Consider the following 27864-nt stretch of genomic DNA (forward strand, 5'->3'; position numbering starts at 1 on the left):
ATATTTGGAGGTCAGAGCTCCATTGCATTATGTTACAGAGCAGTTGGGTGGGTTTGTACCAGTTATTCACAACAATGAGTATTGTTACTTTGGGAGTGATTTTAAACCCCAAGAACGGGTGGGTTGGGGGCGGGTGGGAGTTCACAATAGTTGTTGTTTTGGGTCGCAACTGCAAAATTTTCGGACTTTGCATTCCCAGTGGGAAGCCTGTACTTTTACGCGCTCACATTAAACCCGGAAATAAAGCCAGGTTGCCGTTGTTACGCAAAAAAACAACAATTTTCAACTCCCACTCGCCCCCAACCCACCCGTTCTTGGGGTTAAAATCACCCCTTTTATCTCAGCCAAGCCATGATGTGAAAATAGAGCTCCTTAGGAAGGGAAATGAAATCAGAGAGCAGGTCACGCTGGGCTGCTCTTGTGCCCTTCTCTCATTGACTATGTTCATAGCTGTGATGGATGTGTGTTGTCGGGAAATTTCATGGGGAGAAAAGCATCATAAAATTCTTTATTTCCGCCCCCCCCCGCCATTTTCTCCCCATACCCCATCTCTCCTGAAAGCTGCAAATCATTGTCCCTTTGTGGATTGTTTTCTGGTACCTTGCCAAATTGGCATGGATTAATGAATGTTTGTGGCCGGTTTATCCCAGGGGTCCATCACAGCTGATTCTGTTCTTACCCAACTTCCAGCAGGGATCACAGCCAGGATTGGGAAACTCTGGCTGATTTTTCACTTGATAGTTCGGGAATGGCACAATTGGGGCACTAATGGTGAAACTTGCTCTTTAAATACAAAAAATGGAACCCAAAGTATTGATGATTCTAGTTTCAAACAGGTTACCAACATAATTTGTTTCTTAAATCACAGAATCAAGAGATTGAAGAACTGACCAAGATTTGCGACGAGCTGATTGCCAAACTGGGGAAAACTGATTGAAGCCTGCAAACCCAATATTGGACACTGTGCACGATAAAGCTTTCTGCAGACCTTCGTTCCTCAAGCACGCTGCCTTACTTAGAAATAATACCCACATACAACGCATCTGACCCCTTTAAAAAGGCAAAACCCAATAGTCTGCAAAGCATATGTGGCTGCTGGATCCGTCTTCATGCAATGTTTACTGCACAAACAAAACAGATTGCCAAAACATTCCCAAAGGCTGTAGGCGTCCAGTTCCTCTGACAATGTAATTTGATTTGCAGAGATATCATCCTCATCTTTGTCGTCACTCAATCGTATTTACATCCTCAACTAAATATATAATGCTTAAAGGTGCCATCCAGTACTTTGTGTGTAATTATAACACTAGCCTTTTATCATCAAATATGTTTTCTGCAACTTGCTTCAACTGATGATAAATCCAGACAGTGAGTATTGACTTCTTCAAATGATGTTTTTGGTGCCACGATTCTCAAGGACCACAGTCCTGCTCGGTTCAACGCTGTGTTTCAGTTTGAGTTCTTGATTCTGGCAAACTTTCTACAGGTTCAGTTTGAACGGAGCCACCAAACCCAGTGAGTTACCTGTGTCCTCCTAGCTTTCCATTTAAAATGGGGGCACCAAACAGTGCCAATGAACACGTCAATAATGTTTTTGTTTTAGCAGCATCGATAATACATTTTGTGGAATATATTATTTAAAAAGTACTGGCTGTAAACATTGCTTTTGTTTTTCAACATACTGAGGGCGCATGCACACTCATCGATGGGACTCGGGAGTGGATCACTCCAAAGACCGCTTTGGGTTTGGAGGCCCCATTCACACAGACACCTCCAAAACCTGATCAGAGCTCGAGGGGGGTTGTTTGATCGTTACGTACCCACACCAAACTTTAGCCTCAAAGTGGATCCAATTGAGCAGAAATTAGTAAAAGGTTCTCCTCCCCAGTCCTTTGGGACCCGAGCTGTAGAAGACCGGATTCTGAGCTCTGCAATTCAGGCTTGAAACCATCAGGTGCTGAGGGGGTAGAGAGTCCGGTCTGCAGATCAATTCGATGAGCCATCGATCCAGATCAAGCACCATCTTTAGCGTAGCTGTGAAGGGGGAAAGTGATGCTGAAGATGGCGTGTGGACCCACCCTAAAGTATCTTAACTTATTTCTAACAGAGTTTAAGTGAAGAAACTCAATTTTCTCAGGATTCTCACCATTTTGATACTCAGGGGTTTTGAGAGCCTGGGCCTGAGATTTGAGATGTTGGCACACAATGCTGTTACACACTGACACTTGAATGGCTTCTTTAAAGCAAGGAAAATTTCCTCACTTCGCACACAAATCATGAACATTTCCACAGGTGCCATAACGTCAAAAGTATAATGGGATTTTGAACGCACAGAAATCTCTGTACACTGAATATGTTTAATATTAATTACATAATATGTTAAGCCCTGAAACTGACTGACAGTGCATATACTCAAATTCTTGGTCCAGAGGCTTGTGTTTTATCCCCCCGTCTATTCCAACAACAGCACAAGTCACTATATGACACTAGATTTCAGAATCATCCCTGCAGATTGCGCTCGGCAATTCAGTGAAAGATTTGATTTATTTTTTGTTCTGCCTGCATCAATAACTATCTGATATCGTGTTAGTACCAGTGCAAATAGGGTATTGGTGACTCAAGTACAAGTCATTTTCCTGTGTCGTTTCCACTTGTGACTTGTCCGAATTACTCGCACCAGCTCTGTTGTTTCTTTTAATTTTGTTTCGTTTTGCCTTGGCCGTATTCTGCTGCTTTTCACTTTGAAAACATTCACCTGCATAATTTTTATATACAGATATATTTGTCTTTTATATGTTATAGTTCAATAAAGATTTTTAAAGTTATAACTACAAAAAAATCTGAAAAGATATTATAAAAATTTTAATTCCATGTACTAATATATTTTTTCCATTGTCATTGCCTGAATAAAAATGATGGTGAGTTTCACTTTCATCAGTTACATGTTTTGCATTCTTACTTTTGCATTACAAAGTTAAGGAAGGATGCTTCAGGGTGTGAATTCTTATCCCTGGCGTGATCACACAGGACATCTTGATGTCATTTGAATTGTGTGTTGCCGATCAACTAAAGAAAGGTTAGGAGCACACTTTCCCCTTTTCATCTCAGCAGGGCACCCACACAAAAATGATTTTTGTTTCTCTTCCTCTACACGGGTAGAGACCAGAGGAAGTGTAGGAGTAATTGTGTGGCAGCAATCACAAGATCAGGTGAAATACTCCAAATTCTAGAAATGACAACAGGAAATGCTGGAAATAAACAGCAATGTCCATCATAAAGATTAAGGTTGCGAGTGCAGACTCTTTTTCAGAGAGGTTAATCTGAACTGCAAGATATGAATGCCAACAAAAAAAACGCGACCATTGTATCTGTATTGTGGAGTAGCTGGGAACAGATTTATTGCTTTTAAGCCTTTTTTTTGGCGATGTCAGGTAGAATGGCATCAATGCCTAGGCTACTCTGTTCATGATGACATCCTCGCTGAAGGATTGGTGATTGAGATCCTTCTTGTTGCTCTCTGAACTCTCTCCAACACAGCAAGGCTTTTTTGAAGGGACAGTACCAAATCTACATGGAATTACATTGTATCTATGGGACAGATACAGCCCATTTGGCCCAACTGTTCGATGCTGGTGTTTATACTTCGCACAAGCCTCCTCCTGCTCTAATTACCTCTTCACACCCTGCCCCCAAATTCCCTCTCTTTCCTTCTTCCTCATGGATGCATCAAGCCTCCCCTAAAATGCATCAATGCTCTCTGCTTCAACCACTCCATGTGGCAGTGAGTTCCACATTCTTATCACTCTCGGCGTAAAGAAATTCCTCCTCAATTCTTTATTTGATCTGATGGTAGTTATCTTATATATCTCGTTGTTCTGGACTCACCAACAAGTAGAAACAGTTTCTCCACATCTCCCTTCATAATTTTAAGGACCTCGATCAGATCTTATCCAGAGAAAAGAGCTTCAGCCTGCTCAGTCTTTCCTGATTCTTGCATCCTCTCAATTCTGTACACAACTAATGGTAGCTTCACCAAAGAGTTGCACAGAGTTCAAATAACCTGCTCAACTTGTAATCGAAAGCCCACGAGATTAATCCCTTGACTCGTCCAGTTGACATTAGCTTTGCACTGAGTGAATTATGTACGTCGTCAATACACTGTAACATTTGCTTTTCTTCTTACTTGTAAAGGTTACAGCTTGTGACGATATTTCAGTTATCTTCCCTGTAACAAGTAATATGAGAATCAACGTTGTAACATATTGCTATTTTAAGTGCAGCAGATATCTCCAGGGCAAGACCCTCAAGTGGAAGATACAACACAGGGAGCCGATTGTCTCAGTGGCCCTTTGCTGACAATAAATGTAACCAGGATTTGGAGGCTGGTGAGCAGATACATTTTTCCCAGTTGGCAATGCGGAGCCAACAGTGTAATTTGAGTCCCTCAGCTCTGTACTGACCTAAGCATGTAATGGTCTCTAATTGTTGCCATACATTGCAGCATGCTTTGATCTGGTCCAAGGAATTACAATCTGAGTAAATCATTTCAATGCAAATTTACTGAACTGCTAACTGAACAGTTCCAGGAGAGGACATTGCTTTTAAAGTGAATAGCACTGGTCTGTCCTCACTCAAATAATAAGTGTTTGTCGATGCACTTGCTATGGGTTCCCCCAGATGGCGGAGATGGTTGAGACAGGGAGTAGTTAAGCTCTACAAAGCAGAAAGGCCCCATTGTTTAATCTCTGGTCTGTGCTGATTTATGCGAGCTCAGCAATCCGAGGTTAGGGAGGGTGCTGCACACCTGTTCCTGCTGAACGGGCAGGTGTTGGCTGTCAGATGGGTACAGGATGTGAGTACAATCACGGCCTTGGAGCGGATGCAGCGCAGATTCGCCAGAATGATGCCGGGGCTTCAAGGATTCAATTATGAGGACAGGGTTGCATAGAGTAGGCTTGTATTCCCTGGAGTATAGAAGATTGAGCGTTGATCTGATCGAGGTGTACACAATGTTAAAAGGATTCGATAGAGTAAATACGGAGAAACTTTTTCCTCCAGTGGGGAATCAAGAACAAGTGGACGTAATCTTAAAATCAGAGCTAGGCCATTCAGGGGCAAAATTAGGAAGCACTTTTTCACACAAAAGGTATCTGGATCTCTCCTCCAAAAGGCTGTGGATGCTGGGGCAATTGAAACTTTCAAGACTGAGATCGATAGATTTTTGTTTGGTAAGGGTATCGAGAGGTATGGATCAAAGGTGGGTAAATGGAGTTAAGATGCACATCTGCCATGATCTAATTAAATGGCGGACCAGGCTCAAGAGGCTGAATGGCCTCCTCCTGTTCCTAATGCACTTCCTCCTTCACAGTCAGATGGCCTGCCAACATTCACTGAACTTGCATGCAGGGGATGACCACCTGGACAAAGTGCCAGTGGTCACCCGGGGCTGTGGGAATTGAACCCCAGGAAGGGATCAGCACCTCCGAGAGGAAACAGGCAGAGGAGCAAACTGACAGAAGAAGAAGGGGAAAGAAAGCATTTTCTGTGTGCGTCCCAAAGTAATTTAAATTCTCTGCTCGCTTTTCTATACTGTTTGACAATCTGATTCCTGAACAATGCTGTTCTTTTATTGGCAGCATAATATGTAATTTGCTGCAATATCTGTTGCTACAATTATGCGAAAGGGCAGAGACAATTTGTGAATTGAGCTGCATTATGCAAATTGACTAAAATGTGACCAATTTGGATTCAGAATCGACTTCAGAGTTCATTCCTGTCCTGACATGCCAACTCCTGCAGCTTTAAAGAATAAATTTCGATTGCTTCACTTTAGCAGCAATTATCATCAATTTTTATTTTAAAGTGTATCACATTGTGAAAGTGGAATAATTTCAAAAGTGTTCAAAATTAAGAAGGGTTTTGATAGAGTAAACAGGGAGAAACTATTTCCACTGGCAGGAGGGTTGGTAACCAGAAGACACAGATTTAAGATAATTGGCAAATGAACCAGAGGGGAGATGAGGAGAATTTTCTTTACGCAGCGAGTTGTTATGATATGCAATGCACTGCCTGAAAGGGTGGTGGAAGCAGATTCAATAATAAAGGAAACTGGATATATACTTGAAGGAGAAAAATTTACAGGGCTGTGGGAAAAGATCAAGGGAATGGGACGAATTGGATACCTCTTTCAATGAGCCAGCACAGGCACGATGGACCGAATGGCCTCCTTCTGTGCTGTATGATTCTATGATTTCCTGCCAGGTGAAAGTGAAGGTGCTTTCTGTGGTATTCCTGATGATTATGAGAACAGACATGCTGGAGGTTTAGTGGCTGCTGGCCAGTTCTTGGACAAGTTAGGGTCGATTTTTGTAAAAAGCATTGACCAGAAGGGCAGTGGGCAAGTGCTGCGACCGCCCAATGGAGTCGGCGTGGGGTCTGTGCCAACTTCATTAAATTGGCGAGCAGCCAGTGTGAAATGAGCTCCTTATAGGCGCTGCCCACCTGAAAATGAGGATGAAAATCAGGGCCGTTAGCTTCAATTGACTGCCATTGAGGGACCTAGAAAACCTCATCTCAGTGCATGTGGGGTACCATGGGTTTTCGACTCCATGATGAAGAAAAAACAAATTTTGCACAAGGCGATGTTCAGCACATGGGAAGGCTTGGCTGTTATTAATGGAGAAGGGCTTTTTTTTTGCAACCCATGCAAAATGTGAAAAGATTACACATAAGATAAATTTGTTTTCAACTCGGTTGGGATATGATAAGAAAATCGGACGGAATGCAAAAGGGGTGGCCGATTCACTGTCGCCTGTTTTGCACTACTGCGTAAGACAAATTTATGCCCCAATGTCTGGAGTCTTCCATCAGTTCTCAATATACACCAGGCATTCGGACTGAACTCAGGTAAGAGAAGAGGAAGTTTCAATGTAATGAGCCCTGGAAAAATTCCTGTACATCACTGAAGAATAAGGCAAACCTCAACTTATTTTGTATCATCGTCAAGGCAGCAAGAAATCTGCCTTCGATGATTACTATACATCGTGACACTCTTAAAATTATGACAATATCAACACAATATCAGATTGGAATGGCCCAAATTGCCAGGAAATCTCACATTCTTACACTTGAGAAGCAGTTGGCGAAGAAATGAACATGAATCAGGCTGCAGGTAGAGTTAAGGAAGGTATATTTAAAATTCTCACCATTTGTTTAAATCCATTAAAGGCCTTGCCTCTTCTTATCTCTGTAACCTCCTCGAGCTCTACAATCCCCCCCCCCAACCCGAACTCTTCGTTCCTCTGACTCTGGCCTCGTGCTACCCCCTCCCTTCACCCCCACCATTGGCATTCGTGCCATCAGCCACATAGTCCCCACACTCTGGAATTCCCTCCCTAAACTTTTCCACCTCTCTCTCCCCCCCACTCTCTCTCAAAACCCATCTCTTTGACCATGCCTTTAGTCACTTCTCCTAACATCTCTTCCTTTGGCTTCGCACCCATTTTTATTTTGATTGTATGTCTGAAGCGCCTTGGGACATTTTTCTAGGTTAAAGGCGCTATATAAATGCAAGGTATGTACACTGCAGTATCTTCAATGTCATACCCCATTGTTCAGCTCAGCATTAAGTGCGTTCCTTAAGCGTATCATCATCAAATGATTGACCGTAGACTGAAATAGATTAATAATAAGCACTTGATACAAAATAACTGCTTCTCGTCTCACTGCCAGCATCCAACGGTGCCAGAAACGAAACCCAATAATGAAGATCATCCTGTTTACAGGAGTGATCCTTCTATTGTCAATTCAAAGTGAGTACAAATCATTCTTTTTTTCAATGAGCAATACCCACTATACTTTGCTGTAGCCTATTGGAACCTTGCGTTTCTGTTTTAGTTGTTGGAATTGCTGCAGTGGGGAACTGTGTACATGGACTCAACTGGAAGAAAAAGCAGTGAAGAAAAGGTCTAATTTGCAGTGCTCTGTGAATGTGAAATAATGAACATTAACTCACATTTTAATTTAAACTTAACAATTTTTTTAAAAAGGTGTGTATTAACTGAATATATTGAATGTGTCAGAAGAAACTTTAAAGGATGTAAGTAATTTTATAATTGTTATTTTTGCTCTTCCGACGTATTTTAAATTTCAGAAACCAACAGGATTTTGAAATTCTTTGAAAGGAGTACTTCTTGGAATCAACAACCTACATCAAAAAAAGTGTGAAATAATCAGTGAGCAGGCTTATGTATCATTAACACGAGCAGCAAAATACTGCGAAAAAGCATATCTGCAATCAAATTCGAATTATGAAAGTGAAATTATGACAGTAAATAATCTAGTAACTTCCTGTGAGTTGTATAAGGTGTGGTGTGGCCGGATTTTAATTGTTGAGACTATTTCATCCATAAGAATTCTGATTGCTGTCGATATTTCTGTGCGCTGGGCTGGATGATAACAGATAATCACCAGTTCAAACAAAATCCGGAAATCAATGGCTGTTTTTATACCATAGGAAAGAAATTTAAAAATTGCAATTACATAGTGCCTGTCACGACCTCAGGATGTCCCAAAGCGCTTCACAGCCAATGAAGTACTTTTGAAGTGTAGTCACTGTTGTAATGCAGAAAATGTGGCAGCCAATTTGCACACAGCAAGATCCCACAAACAGCAATGTGATAATGACCAGATAATCTGTTTTAGTGATGGTGATTGAGGGATAAATATTGCCCAGGACACCAGGAATACTCCCCTTTTCTTCTTCGAAATAGTGCCGGGGGATCTTTTACGTCCGCCTGAGAGGGCAGACGGTGCCTCGGTTTAACGTCTCATCCGAAAGACGACAATGCAGCATTCATAAACTGAAATCCCACAGCATAATTCTGGTGCCTACATTATTTAAACAAGCACTTTTGCTGATCGGGAAGGGGGGGTGGTGTAGACTTCCTCAGTTCAATGTTTGTTAGCAAACATAACAAGACTTCCTCTCATCACTAGTTCTGGAAAAATGACAAACCCATTCTTTGGAAAGGTTTTATGATTTCACCGGAAACAGTCAACATAGGAATACTTCCCACTCAGTTTATGATGTCGCTAATGTACAATGGCCAGAGGGAATCTTCATTCCTGATTTCGGAGGTTGCTCAGCAGGAAATTTGCATCTACAAAATCCAAAGCACATTTATGCAAAAATAAAATCCAGAACAAGTGACATCAGTTATGATTGGTTTTATAAACAATTCCCTTAAAATTCCCAATTTTGTCAATCTGTAAGAGCACTGCAAATCAAACTAAAGTTAGGTAAGGGCATCAAGCGATGTGGAGCAAAGGTGGGTAAATGGGGTTGAGGTTCAGATCAACCATGATGTAATTGAATGGCAGAATAGGTTCGAAGGGCTGAATGGCCTACTCCTGTTCCTACGTCAAGCCCTGGCGATCCACACCATATCATTCCCCAGTGATCCATTCCATGATGGGCTTTGAGTGAAAACGATGTTTACTTAAATTAGATACGGGGCCACTGAGGGGCGCTAAGTTCTATTTAAGCGTTCCAAGTGGCTTCTTTTGGAGGTGGGTTTGTGTCTTTAGTATTCGTCAGGTCAGTCATTTTGAAAATCAGAAAAATAAACTGCTATTGGATGTCTTCTCACCAAAGTAATTACAAAAAATGCTACACGAGACCTCCGTGACCCCCACCATGGCAGCTCTCAGTGATTACAGAGCGCAGCAGCCTTATGCCCCATTCATTGCATTTAAGAATGAATGACTCCTCAGCTGTTAGTTCATGAAGAAGTCAGTCATTCCTAATATGGAGAGTAGTTTTTTGTTTGTAAAAGTGTTACATCTAGAATTTATGAATTACATGAATCCACAAATGACTCTCCATCACAAAAGTGAACTGAACTAAATGACTTCTCAGTTATAACTTAATTCAATGCACTGCCATGCCCGAGATCAGTGAAGACTGTTAAGGCCTGAAATCACCGAAGGTTGCCATGTGGGGACAGCTGAGGGCTGCCGTAGCAGCAGGAAGCTATGGACTGCTATGGCATGGCAGGGAAGAGCCATGTTGTGGTAGCAGGCATGAGGTGAAGATTGACAGCAGACACCAGCTGAAGATTGCTCACATTGCCTACGGGAGAATGCACATGTACCGGGAGAAAGCTACGGTGTTCAAACGTTTCCTGTTAGCATTGCTGTTTCCTTACCTTTAGGGTGTGTTTAAGCAGCTGGATTCACAAATATTCTCACTTCACAAGTAGTTAAGGAGTTCATTAGCAGCTTGAGAAGTTGAAACTGATTGTTAGTGTTCAGATACACACTAATTGGACAGTTTCTGCCAGGTGAGACTATTATATTTACAGGGTCCAAATCCAACAGCAGGAAACCAAGATGAAACCTTTATTTTCCCTCACAGGTGGAATCCACAGCCAGAAAGAGTGCATCTTAATAATTATTTCGAATGGCCATTATTATAGACCATTTTTACACATAAATTGCTACTTCCTCCATTAATACTACATTACTTTCAATCAGCTAATCAACCTGCAGGGTTATGACTCAATTGGTAATGATTTCCCTTCAATACGCACAGCTATTCATCCACCTGGACAGTGAGTGAGGATGGGCTATTTTATGATGCGGGGGACGGGAATCAAACTAGCAAAAGGTAAATTTAGGAATGATGTTAGAAAATTCTTCTTTACATATCAACATATGGAATAGATTTATAGTTAGAGTAATGGAAACAAAAATCCTGGAATCTCTGAAGAAACAACTGGATGCTGAAAGGGGGGGACTTTGAGATCTTTCTGGGTGGATGAAGTATGATGGGCAAATGGCCTTCTTTATCCATAATTATTTTGTGCCCAATCCTGTCCCCCCACTCAACTTCTACACACACGTACTTTCTAGCAGCAATTGTTGGCTAGAAGTCATGATTTGGGACCTGGCTGTTGTTCCTCTCTCTGGCCTGGAGGTGCAAAAGTCAATTGTCGTGGCCTCTACTGCCATCCTAGTTGAAATCACTAATTGATGGCAGGCCAGCAGCTGAAAATATGATCTTCTGATCTCTATAGATCAATTACACATGGTTTAACTATCATAGTCACTGAAGGAGCTTCCAAATAGTTTTCAATATGAGAAAAAAAGAGTTGATTTGGACAATTCAAAAGAGACAAAGGTTCCCACTGAACTTTTACACACAACTGCATGAAAAACATGGGGGCAGGGGAATTGTTGGAACAAGATTTCCGAGTAATGCTGGTCGCTAAATTGGGCCATGTAGCACTACACGGCCTCTCCGAAATCCAAGATGGTGTCTTGGACGTACACGCACGTTTCCAGCATGACGTGCGCTGGAAGCCATCTTGGTACGGGAGTTAGCACAGGCGCAGATAACGAACGCTGGAATCATGTAAAGTAGGGAGAAAATGGTTTCAATCAGTATGCAACTCAGTCTTAACCCCGACCATCTGATCGTGTCTTAGGGTGCCTGGAGGAACCCCCACCGGCAATATTTAAAGGTACCATGCAGGATTTACAGGTTTGTGGCTGGATTATTGCTTCTGGCTGCCGAGACATTTATAACTATTTTTGGAGGTCTGCTACACTTGAATACTAGGACACAGGGACATAGCCTAACATTTAAAGCCAGGACATGCAGGAGTGAAGTTCGGAAATGCTTCTACACGCAAAGGGTGGGAGACGTTTGGAACGCTCTTCTGCAGATAGCAGTTGATGCGAGCTCACTTGTGAAAGTTAGATCTGAGATGGATAGATTTCTGTGAACCAAGGGTATTATGGGATATGGGGCTAAGGCGGGTATATGGAGTTCGGTCACAGGTCCACCATGATCTCATTGAATGGCGGAACAGGCTCGACGGGCTAAATGCCACTGCCACTTGCTGCCTCTTGATATGCGCCACCTTCTCCTGCAAGAAAGCGGGACGTGTGTCTGGGTGATGTGCCTGTCATGGTTGAATAGCTGCCAGTGTGTATGGCCTGTGAGTTGTGGGTGGGCGGCTTGAAACTGTGGTAATGTGTAAGGGTGAGAGGAAGCATCTGGTTGGAAGAGTTGAGTACTGATGGGAAGAGTTGAGTACTGATGGAGTTTGTTGGTATGTGGGGTGTAGTGCGAGGTGCAGTTGGTAGGAGACGCCACTTGACAGTCGACCTCACTCAATTTGACCATTCATGTCAAAGCATTGAACTTCTTCCTGCACTGCATCCATGTTCGTGATGCTGTGCGCCTGGCATTGACTTTGTCCCCCGCTGCCTCCCACTGCCTTTTGGATATATGTCTGGAGGGCCTCTTGCCCTCCCCCCACCCCGCCACTACGGATATAGGATGTCCCTCCTTCTGTCCACCTCTTGCACCAAGGTCTCTATTGCATCAGCAGAGAATCTTGGTGGATGCACTCTCGCAGGCCTGGTACAAACTCAGATCGGCAGATTGGTGAGGTCTGGCGTGCAGATTGGAGGATGTGGGATTTAGTAATGCGCGACCTTTAGTCATCAGTGTGTAAACATAGGGATGGGACCTGCATCTGTGTTTTACCTACGCGATGTCTGATCTCCGTTCAGACAATAGACTGTTATTTTCAGCAAATAACCAGGTACCAGCTACCTTTAAGACATTTCTAAGAAACATCCTCCCTTTAAGAGATTGAGCTCCCTCTGGCGGTGGAAAATGCCAATTGCATTGATTCCATGTGCAAGGCCGAGAATGGAACGCTGATTGCAGGTAAGTCCTTGGGTGGGCCGAAACTTGCGTCCTGCCTGCGCAGGGACCATTGGGCGCAGGGTAATAGCACATCACGCTACCTGCACCCAAAAACAGCCCCTATTGAATTTTTCCACCGCTGCATCTGAACATTCATACTCGGCTGTTATATCATTCTTCCCCATCTGTGCTAAGTTTCATCCTTCTGCTTTGTGCACTTCATGTAGCTACAACTTTCTAATCACTTCCTGCGGAACAACAGCAGTACATTTAAAAAAAAAGCCCACAGATGCACGAGTTTATGATCTAACTAACACTGCATATAAAAATTCTATATTTAAGAAATGTGTATAAAAAATCTATATTTAAGAACAGAGACTGACATTTTTGTGAAGAATTTGAGTCAAGTTATTCCACAGCATTATCTGCTTTCTTTGGTTTGTTGTGAGCTTGTGAGGCTTTGAAATGCTCCACCTGTGTTGCATCGAATGAGGAGGAATGTAATAAACAGGGGTCACAGACCTGCCCACCGTATGCAGATGGCTGTTACACAATCATAGGACCAAGTGAGTACAACACGGACCAAAAGGAAAACTGTCCTTGACTATTTTTCAAAATAGCATAGCTTCTGTTTTTGGGTACTATTTTCTTCCAAGTCCGCCTGCATGGAAATGAAATTGAGAACCACCCCTGATGCTTGGCTAACAACATATGCACCTTTACCAATAAACATAGAATAATAAATCGTTAGGAATGAATTATGAAGCTGTAATTCAATCAAGGGATTCAGCAGACTTGCAATGTGCCAGAGCTGGCACTTTTTGAGATCACTTTGCAAGTGAAAGTAACATAGCCAGTTGTTATCTTTTAATTGTTGCCTCTGTATTGTTACTACTGAATTGAAATGAAGATGCGCATCAACGGGGGAAGCAGACCTATCCTAAAATGTGTTCACGGAAATTGGCCAAAGAATACCTTTTTGCTCGTGAAGCTAAATCAAACAAGTCTTGCAATGCAGCAGTTTTACAAAAGCTGACACTTCTGGAAACTAAAGTGCTTTCATTTGCATTAGTCCTGCAAAACATATAGTCGCGCTGGCCACACAGACTGCAGTCTGTACACGCAGGACATGGATACACAAACATCAATTATATTTCTTCTGTCCTCTGAGATCATGTTGTTTGATTGCAGACGGACATTCTTTATGCCAATTTATTCCCAAAGGGAAGTCCAACAGTTTAAACTGTGCACTGGACTCTAGATTTATAACTGCAGAACTCGGGTTCTGAAGACACGTGGAGAGCAGTGTTAAAATCGCATTTCAAATTTTACCGGCAATGCGCTGCTTAACAGGCCCAATATGCATTCAACCTCAGCTGCAGATTGAATAAAAAAGGGAAATGTAACAAAAAACTCCTGCTTTAATTTAACACCCTCCTTCCGAAGATAATCATCTAACTTCTCCATCAACATCACTAGATTTTGATAAATGCTAGTCCTTTGTGAAAGGCAACAGTACAACATTCATAGCACCCGCACTACAATAAAGTTTAAGGAGAAGGAAATTCCAAGAGTACTTTTTGTTCAAAGTGCTCATTGTTGGTGGGGATTCATTGCAACAAGGTAGATAGTAGATGAGACCCAGTGTATATAAAGTATGTTAGAAATAGAGATTCATTGAAACCAAGTATATAGTAAATGGGACCACTGTAGGAAAAGTGTGTCATAAATGGGGCTTCACTGAAACCGGGTGCATAGTAAATGAGGTCTGTGCAGATAAAGTATGTTATTTCAGTTGAACATGCTCCACAGCCTCTCAGTTTAAGAGCTAATGTGACTCATGACTTTTTCCAAAATCCAACCAGAAAATGGAGAGGAGGGTTACGAAGATACGAGTTCAATTTATAGCCCATATTTCAAGTGTTGTGACTTCTTTTATAAAAGAACTACTGTAAGAGATTGATGTATGTTAGATGTAAATGATTTGCCTCATCTACACAATTCAAGAACAATTACCCTGGAATTGGGTTACCAGGGAGGCAATGGCAAGCAAATGAAAACTGAAAATGGCAACTCAAAAACATAGGCATGTTAGTAGTTAAAACTGTGACAAGATTGAGGCATGCTGTGCCATTCTAACTTGCTATTGTGTTTGAAGGGACAATTTGTGTCTGTTCTTTAAGATTATTCACACATGCACATTCTTCTTTTGCAGACAGCATGATTAAGTCATGTTCATATAAGACTTTCTATGACCAATCCCAACTTGCCTCTGGTGGAGTAAATATGGACTATTGTTTCACCGATGACTGCAATGGACCTGCGAAGGGCAGGAGTGCTAGCACAGGTAACGACAACAGCGCCACTTCAATCTTCTACAACCCAACACTGATTCGAGGTGCTTTTCTTGTACGATGGTTATTTTGTAGACTTTGAAATCAGTTTTCTTATCTTGCCATCAACTCATGATTATAGCTATCAAAACTTTTATGCCACATATATTACTTCACAAGAATATGTATAGGTGCAAAACAGAGTGTTTAAAAACATTTTTTTAAAACTCCATTTGTCTAGCCCCTTAAAAACCAAATTACCTAATATTCACTGCAATCTTTCTGCAAACATTGAGTGGAACATCAATGAATGTACACAAAAATATTAGAACAAGTGTTTGGAAATATTATCCATTGCAATTTGTAACAGTAACAATTCCAAAACTTTGCAAACATATATTGCATGAATAGAAGGTGCTACAAAGGGATGTACAACAATGTTTTGCCAATGCATTGCATAAATGACAATACTTAATACAAATCATTTCACTAAACAATACAGACATGAACTCTGGTTGTTTGTAAATTGGTGCAAACAAGTTACCAGCAACAATTCTATGGCAGTAAATTTGAACACAGGGGGTAACATCTTTAAACATCTGCTTTGAATCTGTGTGAAGGCAAATTTGGGCATATTGTAAAATAAAACCTGGTATCCTATAGCAAGTAGGTGGACCTCAGTCTCCATTTCCACTTCCCTCAACATTCATTTCAACCAAAAAGACAGAATGGAGTGTGTCGCCTCATAGAAGGTTTGATTGTGTTCCCAGAGGAGCACTGAAGAAGGGCAATAGTTTCTTCAACAGTTATGTACCTTTTCATAGCTTAAAAAAAATGACAATATTTTGCTTAAAAATTGAATAATGCTTTTGCTTACAGACTAATAAATAAAGTGAATTTTCATTTCTAAATCTGTTGTTTGTGATCATGCAATTTACCTTCAAAATGTACCAACTATTATTGTTCAGAATCAATCATTTCCTGTGAACTAGTGACTGACTGTATTGAAGGTTTAGTGCATTAGATTGCTGCTTATTTTTTTAACTTTATCTCTTTCTTAAATACAGCTGCTCTCAGCTCCACCAGTCCTCAGGGCTGAAAAATTACACTCAGCAACTAGCTCGGCTTAAGTTAGTGTCCAGCTTCGGTAACATGTAAACCAGAGCAACTTGGAGGCTGGCAGGAAACATCAGTGTACCTTCCTCCATCTCAAATCTTCAATTTTCCCCTTAATAATCAAGCAATGGTTATTGGGGAGTGAAAAGTCAATTTTATGCTAAATGTAAAAACCTCTAGGAAGAAAGACCAAGCAATAATCTAGCATCTTTCACGTCCTCAGGATGTCCCAAAGCACTTTACAGACAATCAATCACTTTTGAAGTGTCATCACTGTTGCCGTTCTACTCTGTGAAGAGATTTAAAACATTTTCAGCGTGACTCATTATGAGGGCCAGCTTAAGAATTCTTGGGGCTCTGAGCACCAAGAAAATTTGGGACCCCTCCACACAACCCCTCCCCTGTCCCTGATCCATTAAAAGACAAACGCGGAGTAAAATAGGCCCGCAGAATGTTTACACACTGCATTAATAATAAAGCAAATCATATCACATTATACTATGCTGGTACATCTGCATCAGGCCTCTTTTGGACAATACATATTTGTAACAAGGCCCAGAGGCCCGTGCATTAATCCTCCCTTGTGCATCATCATTACTAAAGGAGAGTCGAAGGCACAAGTCTTCACAGGTCTGCTGGATTGTCAGGGAGACATTTAAACTTATCCAACCAAAAAACTTGTGGACAAACCACGTGCATCATTGGTGGGATGGACTGGTGGCAATCACCACATTCGGTGACCAGCATAGTTTGAAACTTTATATGTTTCTCTCATAAAGGAGGGAAAATGAGAATGATGGTTATTTTTGGCCACTTTTTCATGCCGTACTTAATGAGTGTCATTCATTTTAGCAAAAATTAGACGGATGGCATCCTGAACCTCGAAAATTTGTGTCCCTCTTTCTGTTCATCAATCACATTCCTACGATTTCCCTGATAGTGAGAGCTGTAATACATCTTTAGATTGGCTTGAGTCACACCAACAGAGATCTAAGACAAGGTCTATTCTTTGTGTCATCAGAAGCAAGGGAGGTGAAGAAAATGGAAACATGTTCCTCAGACAGCAGCCAATGCAACAGGAACTTGCCCGATGCTTTTATTGGGAAGAGTTTGGGACACTTTTGTTTTACCTTGCAGGATGGAAAGATCTCTTGAAAAATATGGAAGAAAATACTGGCGTCCTCCAGCTGCTCAGTGGTTCAAATGGACTGTGTGCTGTTGAACCAAGTCATGTCAAGTAGCAAGGATCCAGGTTCGATCCCTACTCTCGGCTGGGTTGGCCAACCTCAACTGAGCGACACTGGTGTTGGACTCAATGTTCCTAGGCAAAGGAGGGCAAAAACTATCTTACCATTCCTCATCACTATCCAGTGGACCCCTGCTGGAAAGTAAGTCTATTTGTGATTCTTTGGTAAGCAAAGGACTCGGTTTGGCTCTGATGTCTCCGACAGTCAAACATTGTCCGTTAAAGAACGGTCAGCTGGGTGAGGTACTGACACCCATGGAAACCTGCCCATTACGTGTCATCGATTTCAGGATAAGCAGAGAAAATTGTGAGGAAAGGAAAGCAGGTGCAGTGGTAGTCATTCTGGCAGGCTGCTGGTAAAAGCAACGAAAAAACCCACCTTCTGAAACATGATCAAAGAACGATACCAAACGTGATCATATACACACACACATATATACGTATATTTCAATGTGCAGCTTCTTCAAATAATTGGAAGTTAGACATGAGAACTCATCTTGTAGCTTTTTCGCGTTGTCTTCCAGTGAAACACTAAGTGAGAAAATGCAGAGAAGCTGACCCCAGATCATGATTGGCAGATCATGCAGTTCTGTTGAGTAACTTCTGAGCATCTTCCTGCATTCAGCACATTCTGGTTTTTCTGGTTTACTTCACACAGATATCTTGCGTGGATATTGTATAGGTATAATATTCTATAGGGTTACAGGGAAAGGGTATTGTAGAACAGGTATCCTATTCTATAAGGTATGAGGAAAGGTCAGGGGAACAGGATGGTTCTTTGGGAGAGCCACGCAGTCACAATGGACCTTTCTCTGTGCCATAAAATGCCATGATTCCAGCTGATTATTGGCTAGCTAGGTGCGTACTTTAACAAGCACAAGCTGAGCTCAGTACCATGCCCAGCAGAATAATACCTGCATCTGAAAAGTGCATAGCTGACATCAGTTCCAAAACAGTTTCGTTAATTTTCATGGTCATAGTAGTAGGTGCAGCACAGAAGGAAGCCATTCGGCCCACCGTGCCTGTACCAGCTCTTTGAAAGAGCTATCCAATTAGTCCCATTCCCCTGCTCTTTCCCGATAGCCCTGTAAATGTTTTCCCTTCAACTTTTTTTTTTCAACATAAACTGTTTATTTTGTCTATCCCGTTTCCTTTGCAAATGGATTCATTTTTGCTCTACATGTTTTATTAGTTGTAAAGGAAGCAATACTCGTGCTGGTGCCAGCAAACCTGAGACCGTTTTGCCCCACAGGTGTCTTCTTCCACCTGTGCCCTGGAATGAAGGACAATGTTTACTTGCTGTTCTGAAACTGATGTGTTGTGGTGACAGTTCAGTTAATCCACGTGGTAAGCAACTGATAGGTATTTAAATTGATGGGAGGTTTATCTGGATATATTTGATATCATTTAATAGCTGTGGTTTTGAAACCCAATTGGGCAAGAAAATGAAAGACTTGCATTTATATAGCGCCTTTCACGACCTCAGAATGTCCCAAAACGCTTTACAGCCAATGAAATGCTTTTGAAGTGTCGTCACTGTTGTAATGTAGGAAACGCTGCAGCCAATTTGCACACAGCAAGGTCCCAGCAATATAATGATGACAAGATCATCCGTTTTTTTAGTGATGTTTGATGGATAACTATCGGCCAGGACAACTCCCCTGCTCTTATTCGAATAGCGCCGTGGGATCTTTTACATTCGCCTGAGAGGGCAGACAGGGCCTCGGTTTAACATCTCATCCAAAAGATGGCACCTCCGACAGTGCAGCATCCACTCAATACTGCACTGGAGTATCAGCCGAGCATTGTGTTCAAGTCTCTGGAGTGGGACTTGAACCCACAACCTTCTGACTCAGCAGGCGAGGGTGCGACCAACTGAGCTACAGCCTGACACTTGAGACACAATATTGATGTAGTACTTCTGCACGCATTCAACTTTGCAAATTATAAAAGTCAAATATTCTTCATAATGATTTGGTGTAGACATTGGTGGGGATGAGGGGTAACCACTAACTAACCTGATCATGTTCTCACTTGACATCCGCACAAGCACATGTTCCAACAGAGATCACTGGAAAGTGATCACCCAGACTGCCTAGCCCATGAACGGTGATGCCAATTGTACCACTCCCATCTTGGCTAACTCAGTGAAGTAACAGAATTTAAAATGGGACCCTCCTGGTCTGTGCGGCTTAGTACCATATCACTGAAAAGTTTATGAACATGACACCAAAATAAAGCACGGATTGAAAAACAACTTTACTTCAGTCAAAATAACATACTTGGCCACAGCAAAAACAAAAGAAGATGTGAATAAAATGGTGTGGTGTAATATCAGGAGAAAGAATTGATTTATTATTTATCTGCGCTCAACACTGTCCTGGGTATTCCGACCTCTCCAAAGAATGAGTTAAAAAGGCTACAAAAAAGGAAAAAAGGCTGACTTCTGCTTGTTGGGAGCATTAATAACAAACTCGAGCAGCATTTGACAGCTGCAGAGTCAAATCAAAAACTGAGCGAGTATTTTATTCCTTTTTAGAGCTAGGGAAGTGGGTTTAACATTCACCCTGTCGATAATTTTAGCACCAGTCGAGTACAAAAACAGGATTTTCTATCTCTGATGATGTCAGTCTGAAGGAACTTAATTTGGGCATGTGATGAAAGCAGAGTTTTCATCCTGTGACAAATAGGGAAACGCGTCTTTATTTCAGACAGTTTTTAAAATAGCTTCAGTTAAAATGGAAGTTGTTTGCTTTTTCCAAGTATCAACGTGGAGGACTTCAGGCCTTGTGAATGAGACAAAGCCCCAGTGACCACTGAACCCAAGCCAACCATATTAGTTGTAATTTGAAGAACAAAGGGAGAGCAACAAGAAAGGAAGAACTAATTCATTAATTAATTTGTATTTATATTGTATTTTAAATGTTAACTCTAGTTCATGCCAATAAATCCAAGTTGTCATGCCAGTTATTAAAAGCAGACAATTTGAAATATTAACATTTTGGCACAAGTTGGCACGAGTACACAACAGGATTTTCTGGCCTAGAAATTCGATGACGCTGCACCCTTTTTACAAGTGTAAAACTGGTGCCAAAACATCCATTATGGCGGGCGGCATACGTGCGCATACTCTGAGCTAGAAGTCCACCATATTGGTATAGGCATCAAAAGAGGCGACCAGGGACCGTGCCAAACACAGACGTTAGACCCTTTGCAATAGCAAAGAAGGGGCCGAATGCCTTTTGCATGGCTCCTTTACCAAACTGGTTTGTCTTGAACACAACCAGATAGTTTGAGGAAAACGAGGTCTATATGCAGCCGAACCAGCGGTCCTTAAAGGAACTGCCACAGGCAGTCACCAAAAAGGTAAGTTTTAAGAAAAATACTTACCTGAATGTGCAGCCGAGAGGTACAGGCCTGAAATTCATATGGTTTTCGCTGTTGAGCTGTCTGGGGATTCCCAGCAGGCGTTCACATCTCGCTGGTCTGATGAAAATGAGTGGGCCTTGTAAATGAGACGAAGCCCCAGTGACCACTCAATAGACAAATTAAATTTATACCATTGTTGAACCATCAAGGAAAATGTTTGAAGGATGATGGTATGCCTAAATATTAACAACCCATCTCACAAGTTGTGAGAGCTGTTGCACTCCTGGTTATGTTTATAAATTTCAAACGACCACAACCTGAGTGAATTCCGATAAAATAAGTCAAATGCAGGCTGCTTATTTCTTTTCATTCTGACTGGAGATCAGAACTCTACGGGTGTATTGGGAATTCGCATCATTAATGTACAACATCACACTGTGAAGATCTACAAAAGATTTGTTACCGGGGCTAAAAGGGTTAAATTACGAGGACGGATTGCATAAACTAGGCTTGTATTCCCTCGAGTATAGAAGATTAAGGGGTGATCTAATTGAGGGGTTTAAGATGATTAAACAATTTGATAGGATAGATAGAGAGAAACTATTTCCTCTCGTGGGAGAGTTCAGACCAAGGGGGCATAACCTTAAAATTAGAGCTGGGCCGTTCAGAGGTGATGTCAGGAAGCATTTCTTCACACAAAAGGGAGTGGAAATCTGGAACTCTCTCCCTAAAAAAACTGTTGAGGCTGGGAGTCAATTGAAAATCTCAAAACTGAGATTGATAGATTTTTGTGAGGTAAGGGTGTTAAGGATTACGGAACCAAGTCGGGTAGATGGAGTTCAGGTACAGATCAGCAATGATCTAATGATCCAGAATTCTACCGAGAGGCTGTGGCCAATCCAAAGCTAACGTTACCCTCGACAAAGCAGTGATGCAAATTTCGTTTTCAGGCATAACACAAGTATCTGCTTGAGAGTCAGTCCCGCTGGTTGCCTTCCAAAAAACAAACAAGGCTGAGACACTCACACAGCCATCTGGTCAGGCCAACTGCTGCTGTGCTGGAGCTTTCAATGTTCACAGCACATTTGCGTCACGAGGTGTTCTGAAATATGGCGTCTGTTTTACCAGCATAACTGGAGCTGCTCCAGAACTCGTGCGAACGGCTAAGTCTTGCGTTCACTGGCTTGTTGGTCCATCCAGTGAAAAACCTCACGCAGTCGCAAGCCAAGAATTAACAGTAAAATGTGCAACTGTACTGTTGAAAAATACAGTACATCCATCCATATGTATATTATTCTTTTGATCATAAGACAGTTCCTTTAAGGACCGCTGGTTAGGCTGCATTTAGACTTGGTTTTCCTGAATGTAGCCAGTTGTGTTCAAGACAAATCAATTTGGTAAAGGAGCCGTGAGAAAGGCATTATATGTCCCAGATGGCAACTAATATTTGAAATAGATGCTGCAATATTATAAACTTCCGTATCATTCCACATCTATCTATAGTTATGCATTCTAATCCAATCACATACTGCGTGCATAAGATTGAAACAAAAAATCGGAGTACAATAGGAAACAAACTAGTGATTTGACGATAAAATTACGTCTTGCAGACATACCAGTAAGAAGCAAAATTGACTTCAGAATCATATAAATATGATGATCTACACACATACATACTAGCCCATCTCTCGGAGTGCTTCACACGGGGAATGAAGACCAGGTGAAGTGGGGTTAGAGGCTGGAATAGTTGAACGAGGGCACGCAGATGTAATTCGGTCACAGTCTTAGGATACGGAGTAGGACATTTAGGACTGAGATGAGGAGAAATTTCTTCACTCAGAGCATGGTGAACCTGTGGAATTTTCTACCACAGAAGGCTGTGGAGGCCAAGTCACTGAGTATATTTAAAAAGGAACTAGATAGATTTCTAGACACAAAAGGCATCAAGGGGTATGGAGAGAGAGCGGGAATAAGATATTGAGATAGAGGATCAGCCACGATCATATTGAATGGCGGAGCAGACTCAAAGGGCCGAATGGCCTACTCCTGCTCCTATTTTCAATGGTTCCCATTTTGAAGTCATATATTTCCATTGGTGTGGAGGGTGCAAATACAACTGTGACAACAACTTACATTTATGTAACAACGTTAATGTAGAAAGACATCCCAACACATTTACAGAGGCAGTTTCCATTATAAATGTGGACATAGGAATTTATAATCAAAAAAGTTGTCAGGGAGTGCATTTAATATATTGCTAGTCTATCTTTCGTGATGTTGCACATGGTAATTACATAGAATTTACAGCACAGAAACAGGCCATTCGGCCCAACTGGTCAATGCTGGTGTTTATGCTTCACGCGAACCTCCTCTTACCTGTCTCTGCTGTCTCTCCTCTTCTGGTTCTGTCTTTCTCTTCTGCTTCTCTCCCCATAACTCTTTTTGTTTCTCTATCTTTTTCTTCGTTCCTTCTGGGTGGGAGGTGGTGGGTGGTCGGGAAAGGAGCTGTCAATGGTTGCATTTAAGGCAGGGGTTTGCTGGGAAAATGTGGCCCTCAGTGACTCCGATTCCCATCCCCTCCATCATCACTCGTGCTTCCTCCTTTCACCTCACTCCAATCACGTCCCCCGCCTTTTCATCTTCCCACAACCCCTCCCCTTCCTACCTAACCCTCAATCCCATCACTACCCCTTTGAACTACCCACTGAAGCCCTTTATCTTTACCGCCCACTTGCTCCACTGTCACTCACCTCATCCTTAACACTCTATTCACTCCCCCTCTTCACCCCCCACCCCCATTCCCACTCGCTCCCCCGAAGGTCAGGTGGTGAGAGGCCAGAAGTCGCCACACAGTTAACCCTTTGCCCTCCTCTCCTCCCCCTCTTACCCTATCTGTATCCCTCCAAGATGCTTTGATTTCTGTCAAAATTCATCTTCTGTTTAAAAAAAAATCAAATGAGGCTGAGGAAAAGATCTGTGCGACTGCCTTTCTGCTTGTGTCCTCTCTCTTGCTCCCTTTATCTCTCAGGTCTTGGTCATGAGGATGGACCGTTTCCAACCGTCATCAACACAGGTGAGGCAATCAGTTGGCTTCAAAAATTCAACTGACATCGAATTCAACTCATTTCCAGAAGAATGTAGAAGATAAAACAAAGGCTACAACAGGTGTGTAATCAGAGCACTGTCACGTTCTCTCTCTCTCACACAACCTCTCTGTTTTAAAAAGAAAAACTCAATATGAGTTCCCTCAATAAAGCTTTTGAAATCAGCCCTCGATCTTCTCTTCAAATTATTTTGAAAAACGTTTCAGCAGAAACTGCTGGAAGCGAAAGAAAAAAAATATTCCACAGGAGAGCTGAATGAACGGTGTGGATACATTCTGGAAAATTCCTGATGCTGCACATTGCTCAGATTGCACAGTCCAAATTCAGCAAACAGCATCGTAGCTCTGGGCAAAAAGATCAAAAGGCAGAAAAAATAACTCAACAGATAAATTTAATCATGTTGTCGTGAAATATATAAGTTATTTTATTTTTCTTAATTTTGGACATTTAGTCACAGGGAAATAAATGGCACGTCAAAAAAAAAATCGGAAAGCATCTTGAGGGAACTGTGGGAACCCAGAGGTCAGATCCTGCAATCAGAATGATGAGTTTACATTGGCGCTTTCCATTATAAATGTGGACATAGGAATTTATAAAGGAAAAAAGTCGACACAAAACGTAGGACAAAAACGTAAGAATAGGAAAGCAGGTGGCACATACAGGAAGTGTGAGCAGATCTAAGATTTTTAATGTGATATAAATACACACATTCACTAGAGTTCTGTTTATACCGAAACATACATACCTTGGCCTGTAACTATTTCTCTGCTTGGGGGCATAGATTTAAAGTAATTGGTAGAAGGATTAGAAGGGAGTTGAGGAGAAATTTTTGCACCCAGAGGGTGGTGGGGGTCTGGAACTCACGGCCTGAAAGGGTGGTGGAGGCAGAAACCCTTATTGCATTTAAAAAGTGCTTGGATATGCACTTGAAGTGCCGTAACCTTCAAGGCTATGGACCAAGAGCTGGAAAGTGGGATTAGGCTGGACAGCTCTTTTTCAGCTGGCACAGACACAACGGGCCGAATGGTCTCCTTCTGTGCCATACATTTCTCTGATTCTCTGAAATGCTATGATATCCCACAGTAAAACCTTTCATATTGTTTTTGCACTTATCTATAGTTATATATTCAAATTGAGTATTCTTCATACTTTGTGTTTGGGTAAGGAACCTGGCTGAATACTTACATTTATCAAGCTCAAACTGACAAATAACTTTGTCCAAACGTCCCTAGTGTTTTGACATTCATGCGTCTACCCTGGGCTAAAGGTCAAGGAATCCACAACCAATTTGAACTATATCCCTGTGTCAACCAGCAGTGAGCAGTCATACAACACCAGGCAACAATACAAGAACATTTCAACAAATGAGAAGCTAGCATATTTCACAATGGGGCAACAGGCCATGTTGCAACAAGAGAAGAAAATTGGCAGAAGATTTGTCATAACAGAATCTTTTGGCTAAAAGTCTGATTTCATCAAGCTGATGATGCGACTACATTGACTGATAACTGCAGGGTGGTTTTATGGTTCGCCCACCACAAATTCAAATCCACCCTCATCCTTTGTTGATGGATTAAGCTGCAAATGCCTCCGCATAGGGATCTCTTTCTACTTATTCATTTGATGTTTTCAAGTAGTGAACACTGAGGAAATTTGTTTGGCAAATTGCTTCGCATCTCCTTTGACGCCCCTAATTGGTTCCGGGGCTGGGGAAGTCCCCAGTTTTCTATATTTTCAACCAGGCCTAATCTCAAAAGATTCACCTCGGTGAGATCAAGTTTTCCATTTTATGGAAATTCTGATTGTGAGGGTACATTGTGCTCTTGCTTTGCTTAAGTTTTCCCGACCCACTTATGTCTCCTGAACCACAGTCGAGGACATCTCTGCAGACTGAAAGAGATCACATGTCTCCTTGCTTGTTGTTGAATATAAATACCAAAGCTCTAACTTAGTGATGTAGCCCTGACCTTATCCACAAGACCACTACTTGGCTTCCAATACTATCCATTTATCCAGGGAAGTGTCCATATAGTGAGCAACAGAACTGGTGATTATAACAATGTGTGTACTGCTTAGTTGTTGTTTGTGGGGTTTTGTTGTGTGAAAATTGGTTTCTCTCTTTAACAGTGACTGCACCTCATTATAATCCACTGGTTGTAAAGTGCTTTGGGACATCCTGAGGACGTGAAGGGCGCGCCATAAATGCAATTTCTTTCCTACATTCAGCAAAGGTTGGACTCTGTCTCAAGGCAGTAATATAACAGCATTTCGGAGAATACAGATAAACTGCTTGCCTTAACCTCCTGCACTGATGTCATCCGAACATCTTGAAGTGTTTTTACCTTGGCACATTGTCCAACCTCTGTTATTCTTCATAATATACACAATCACATCAAGGATTAAATCATGTTTTCTTGTTAGGGACTGTTAACAAGCAGGAAATAAAGCAGTATCAATATGCGATTGCTTTGAAAATAGCATTTCTTCTCCATACACCTAAATATGTTCCTCTGAATTTCCAAGGTCTGAGGATTAAGATTGTGTGGTGTCTTTAAAGAACAAAGAAGCTTGCTGGTTTTATTTGGTAAACTTGGTTGGGACATATCATGCCAAACAGATTCCTAGGAATTCCTTAATTAAAGTGTGAAATGTCTCTCCTACTATCAACTTATATGCAACATGTCAATGGTATTTTTCACACCAATCAATAAATTTTCCTAATAAACTACTGGAGATGACGTTTCAAATGAAGAGAAGAAACAGTGTTTGGGGGCATCTTCAAGACTGCAACATGCTTTATGGAGTCCATAAAATGTCATGAACCACCTTCCTAAAGCTCAAATAGTGTGCACAGCCATTGAAATCCCAAGAGTATGCTGCAGACTTGAACTAACTCCCAAACATTGTTTACTTTTAAAAACGAATATAGCTAACAAGGCTGGAGTGGAGGTGGGTTCCAAAAAGACGACACAAGTGATGGTGGGGTGTTGTACAACTTTCTGAAATCAGAACAAGGTTAGAATAGGAACTGCTGCCAAGAAAAGGGGAATTCTCAGCAGAATTTGACACGATTCAATGGGGACACCACAGCATTAACATTTTCCTTTGTTCCTGTCTGTAAGAATGAACGAATGTAGGGTTCCTGCCTTTTTATTGGATTGTGTGAAGCCAAAACCAGGAAAGAGCCAAGCTGAGCAGCCTGTAGGTCTTGAATGGATGGTTGGTTGAGAACATCTCAAGTGGACACGGGACAGGTCACCCCAGCTGAGAAAACAGACGGCTTGTTATTTTGTTGCCGACCAGAAGATCTCAGGGCTGACTTTCTCTTCAGCCTCCATTGCGAGAGATCTTTGGCAGGGTAGGACCCCCACCAGGCCACTGCCTGCACTCCTGACCCAGGCCTATTCCTTGGGGTCAGGGCTATACACATTTGGTAGGGCAGGCTTCAAGGCCACTGCCTTCAGGTGCGGGGAAGCAAAAGGTCTGATGCACCTGAAGGTGAAGAAAATGTTTTTAAACCTTTAAATTTTGGAAGCTGGCACTTTAAATTTAAACCCCCTGCCCATATTTTGGGTGGAAGTGTTCTACGGCCAATGTTGCTCCCACTTAGAAATCCCAGAAAGGCTTCCCGCATGATTTTCCTCCCTAGCCCAGGTTACCAGAGTAACAAGTGAGCAGATTTGGCACTAAGCGATCGAGGCACTCCTTCGTTACTATTTTGGGAAGAGGCACCAAACGGAACAGTCATACAAGTGAGTCACAACAATAACATTGAACAAGTCATGCAATAGCATTTTCACGCTGTCGGGGGTTTTTGTCGCTGAATCACATCGTCAGGGCACCCGTTTCCAGCAGATTTGTAAAAACAGTTTGCTGTTTTTCAGATTCAACAACGCCCTTAAGTTAGCTCTGCCATGATATGGATTGAAGCTGCACTGAATAATTCAGCATTTCCTGGCTGCAATAGGGGCA

General features: G+C 41.9%; 1 protein-coding gene and 1 long non-coding RNA gene across 6 annotated transcripts in view; one reads left to right on the forward strand and one right to left on the reverse strand.

Moving 5' to 3' along the window:
- The window catches only part of tacc1 (transforming, acidic coiled-coil containing protein 1), a 145282-nt gene extending 142348 nt beyond the window's left edge, over positions 1 to 2934 (forward strand). For all 4 annotated transcript variants that reach the window (XM_068001195.1, XM_068001199.1, XM_068001196.1 and 1 more), the window contains one exon: positions 869 to 2934. In XM_068001195.1, coding sequence (XP_067857296.1) covers positions 869 to 937 — 69 coding nt within the window. In that variant the 3' untranslated portion in view covers positions 938 to 2934. The remainder of the gene's footprint in view (positions 1 to 868) is intronic.
- The window catches only part of LOC137335788 (uncharacterized), a 74188-nt gene that overhangs the window by 16969 nt on the left and 29355 nt on the right, over positions 1 to 27864 (reverse strand). The window lies entirely within an intron of this gene.

Source organism: Heptranchias perlo, chromosome 20 (genome assembly GCF_035084215.1).
Source record: "Heptranchias perlo isolate sHepPer1 chromosome 20, sHepPer1.hap1, whole genome shotgun sequence".
NCBI lineage: Eukaryota > Metazoa > Chordata > Chondrichthyes > Hexanchiformes > Hexanchidae > Heptranchias > Heptranchias perlo.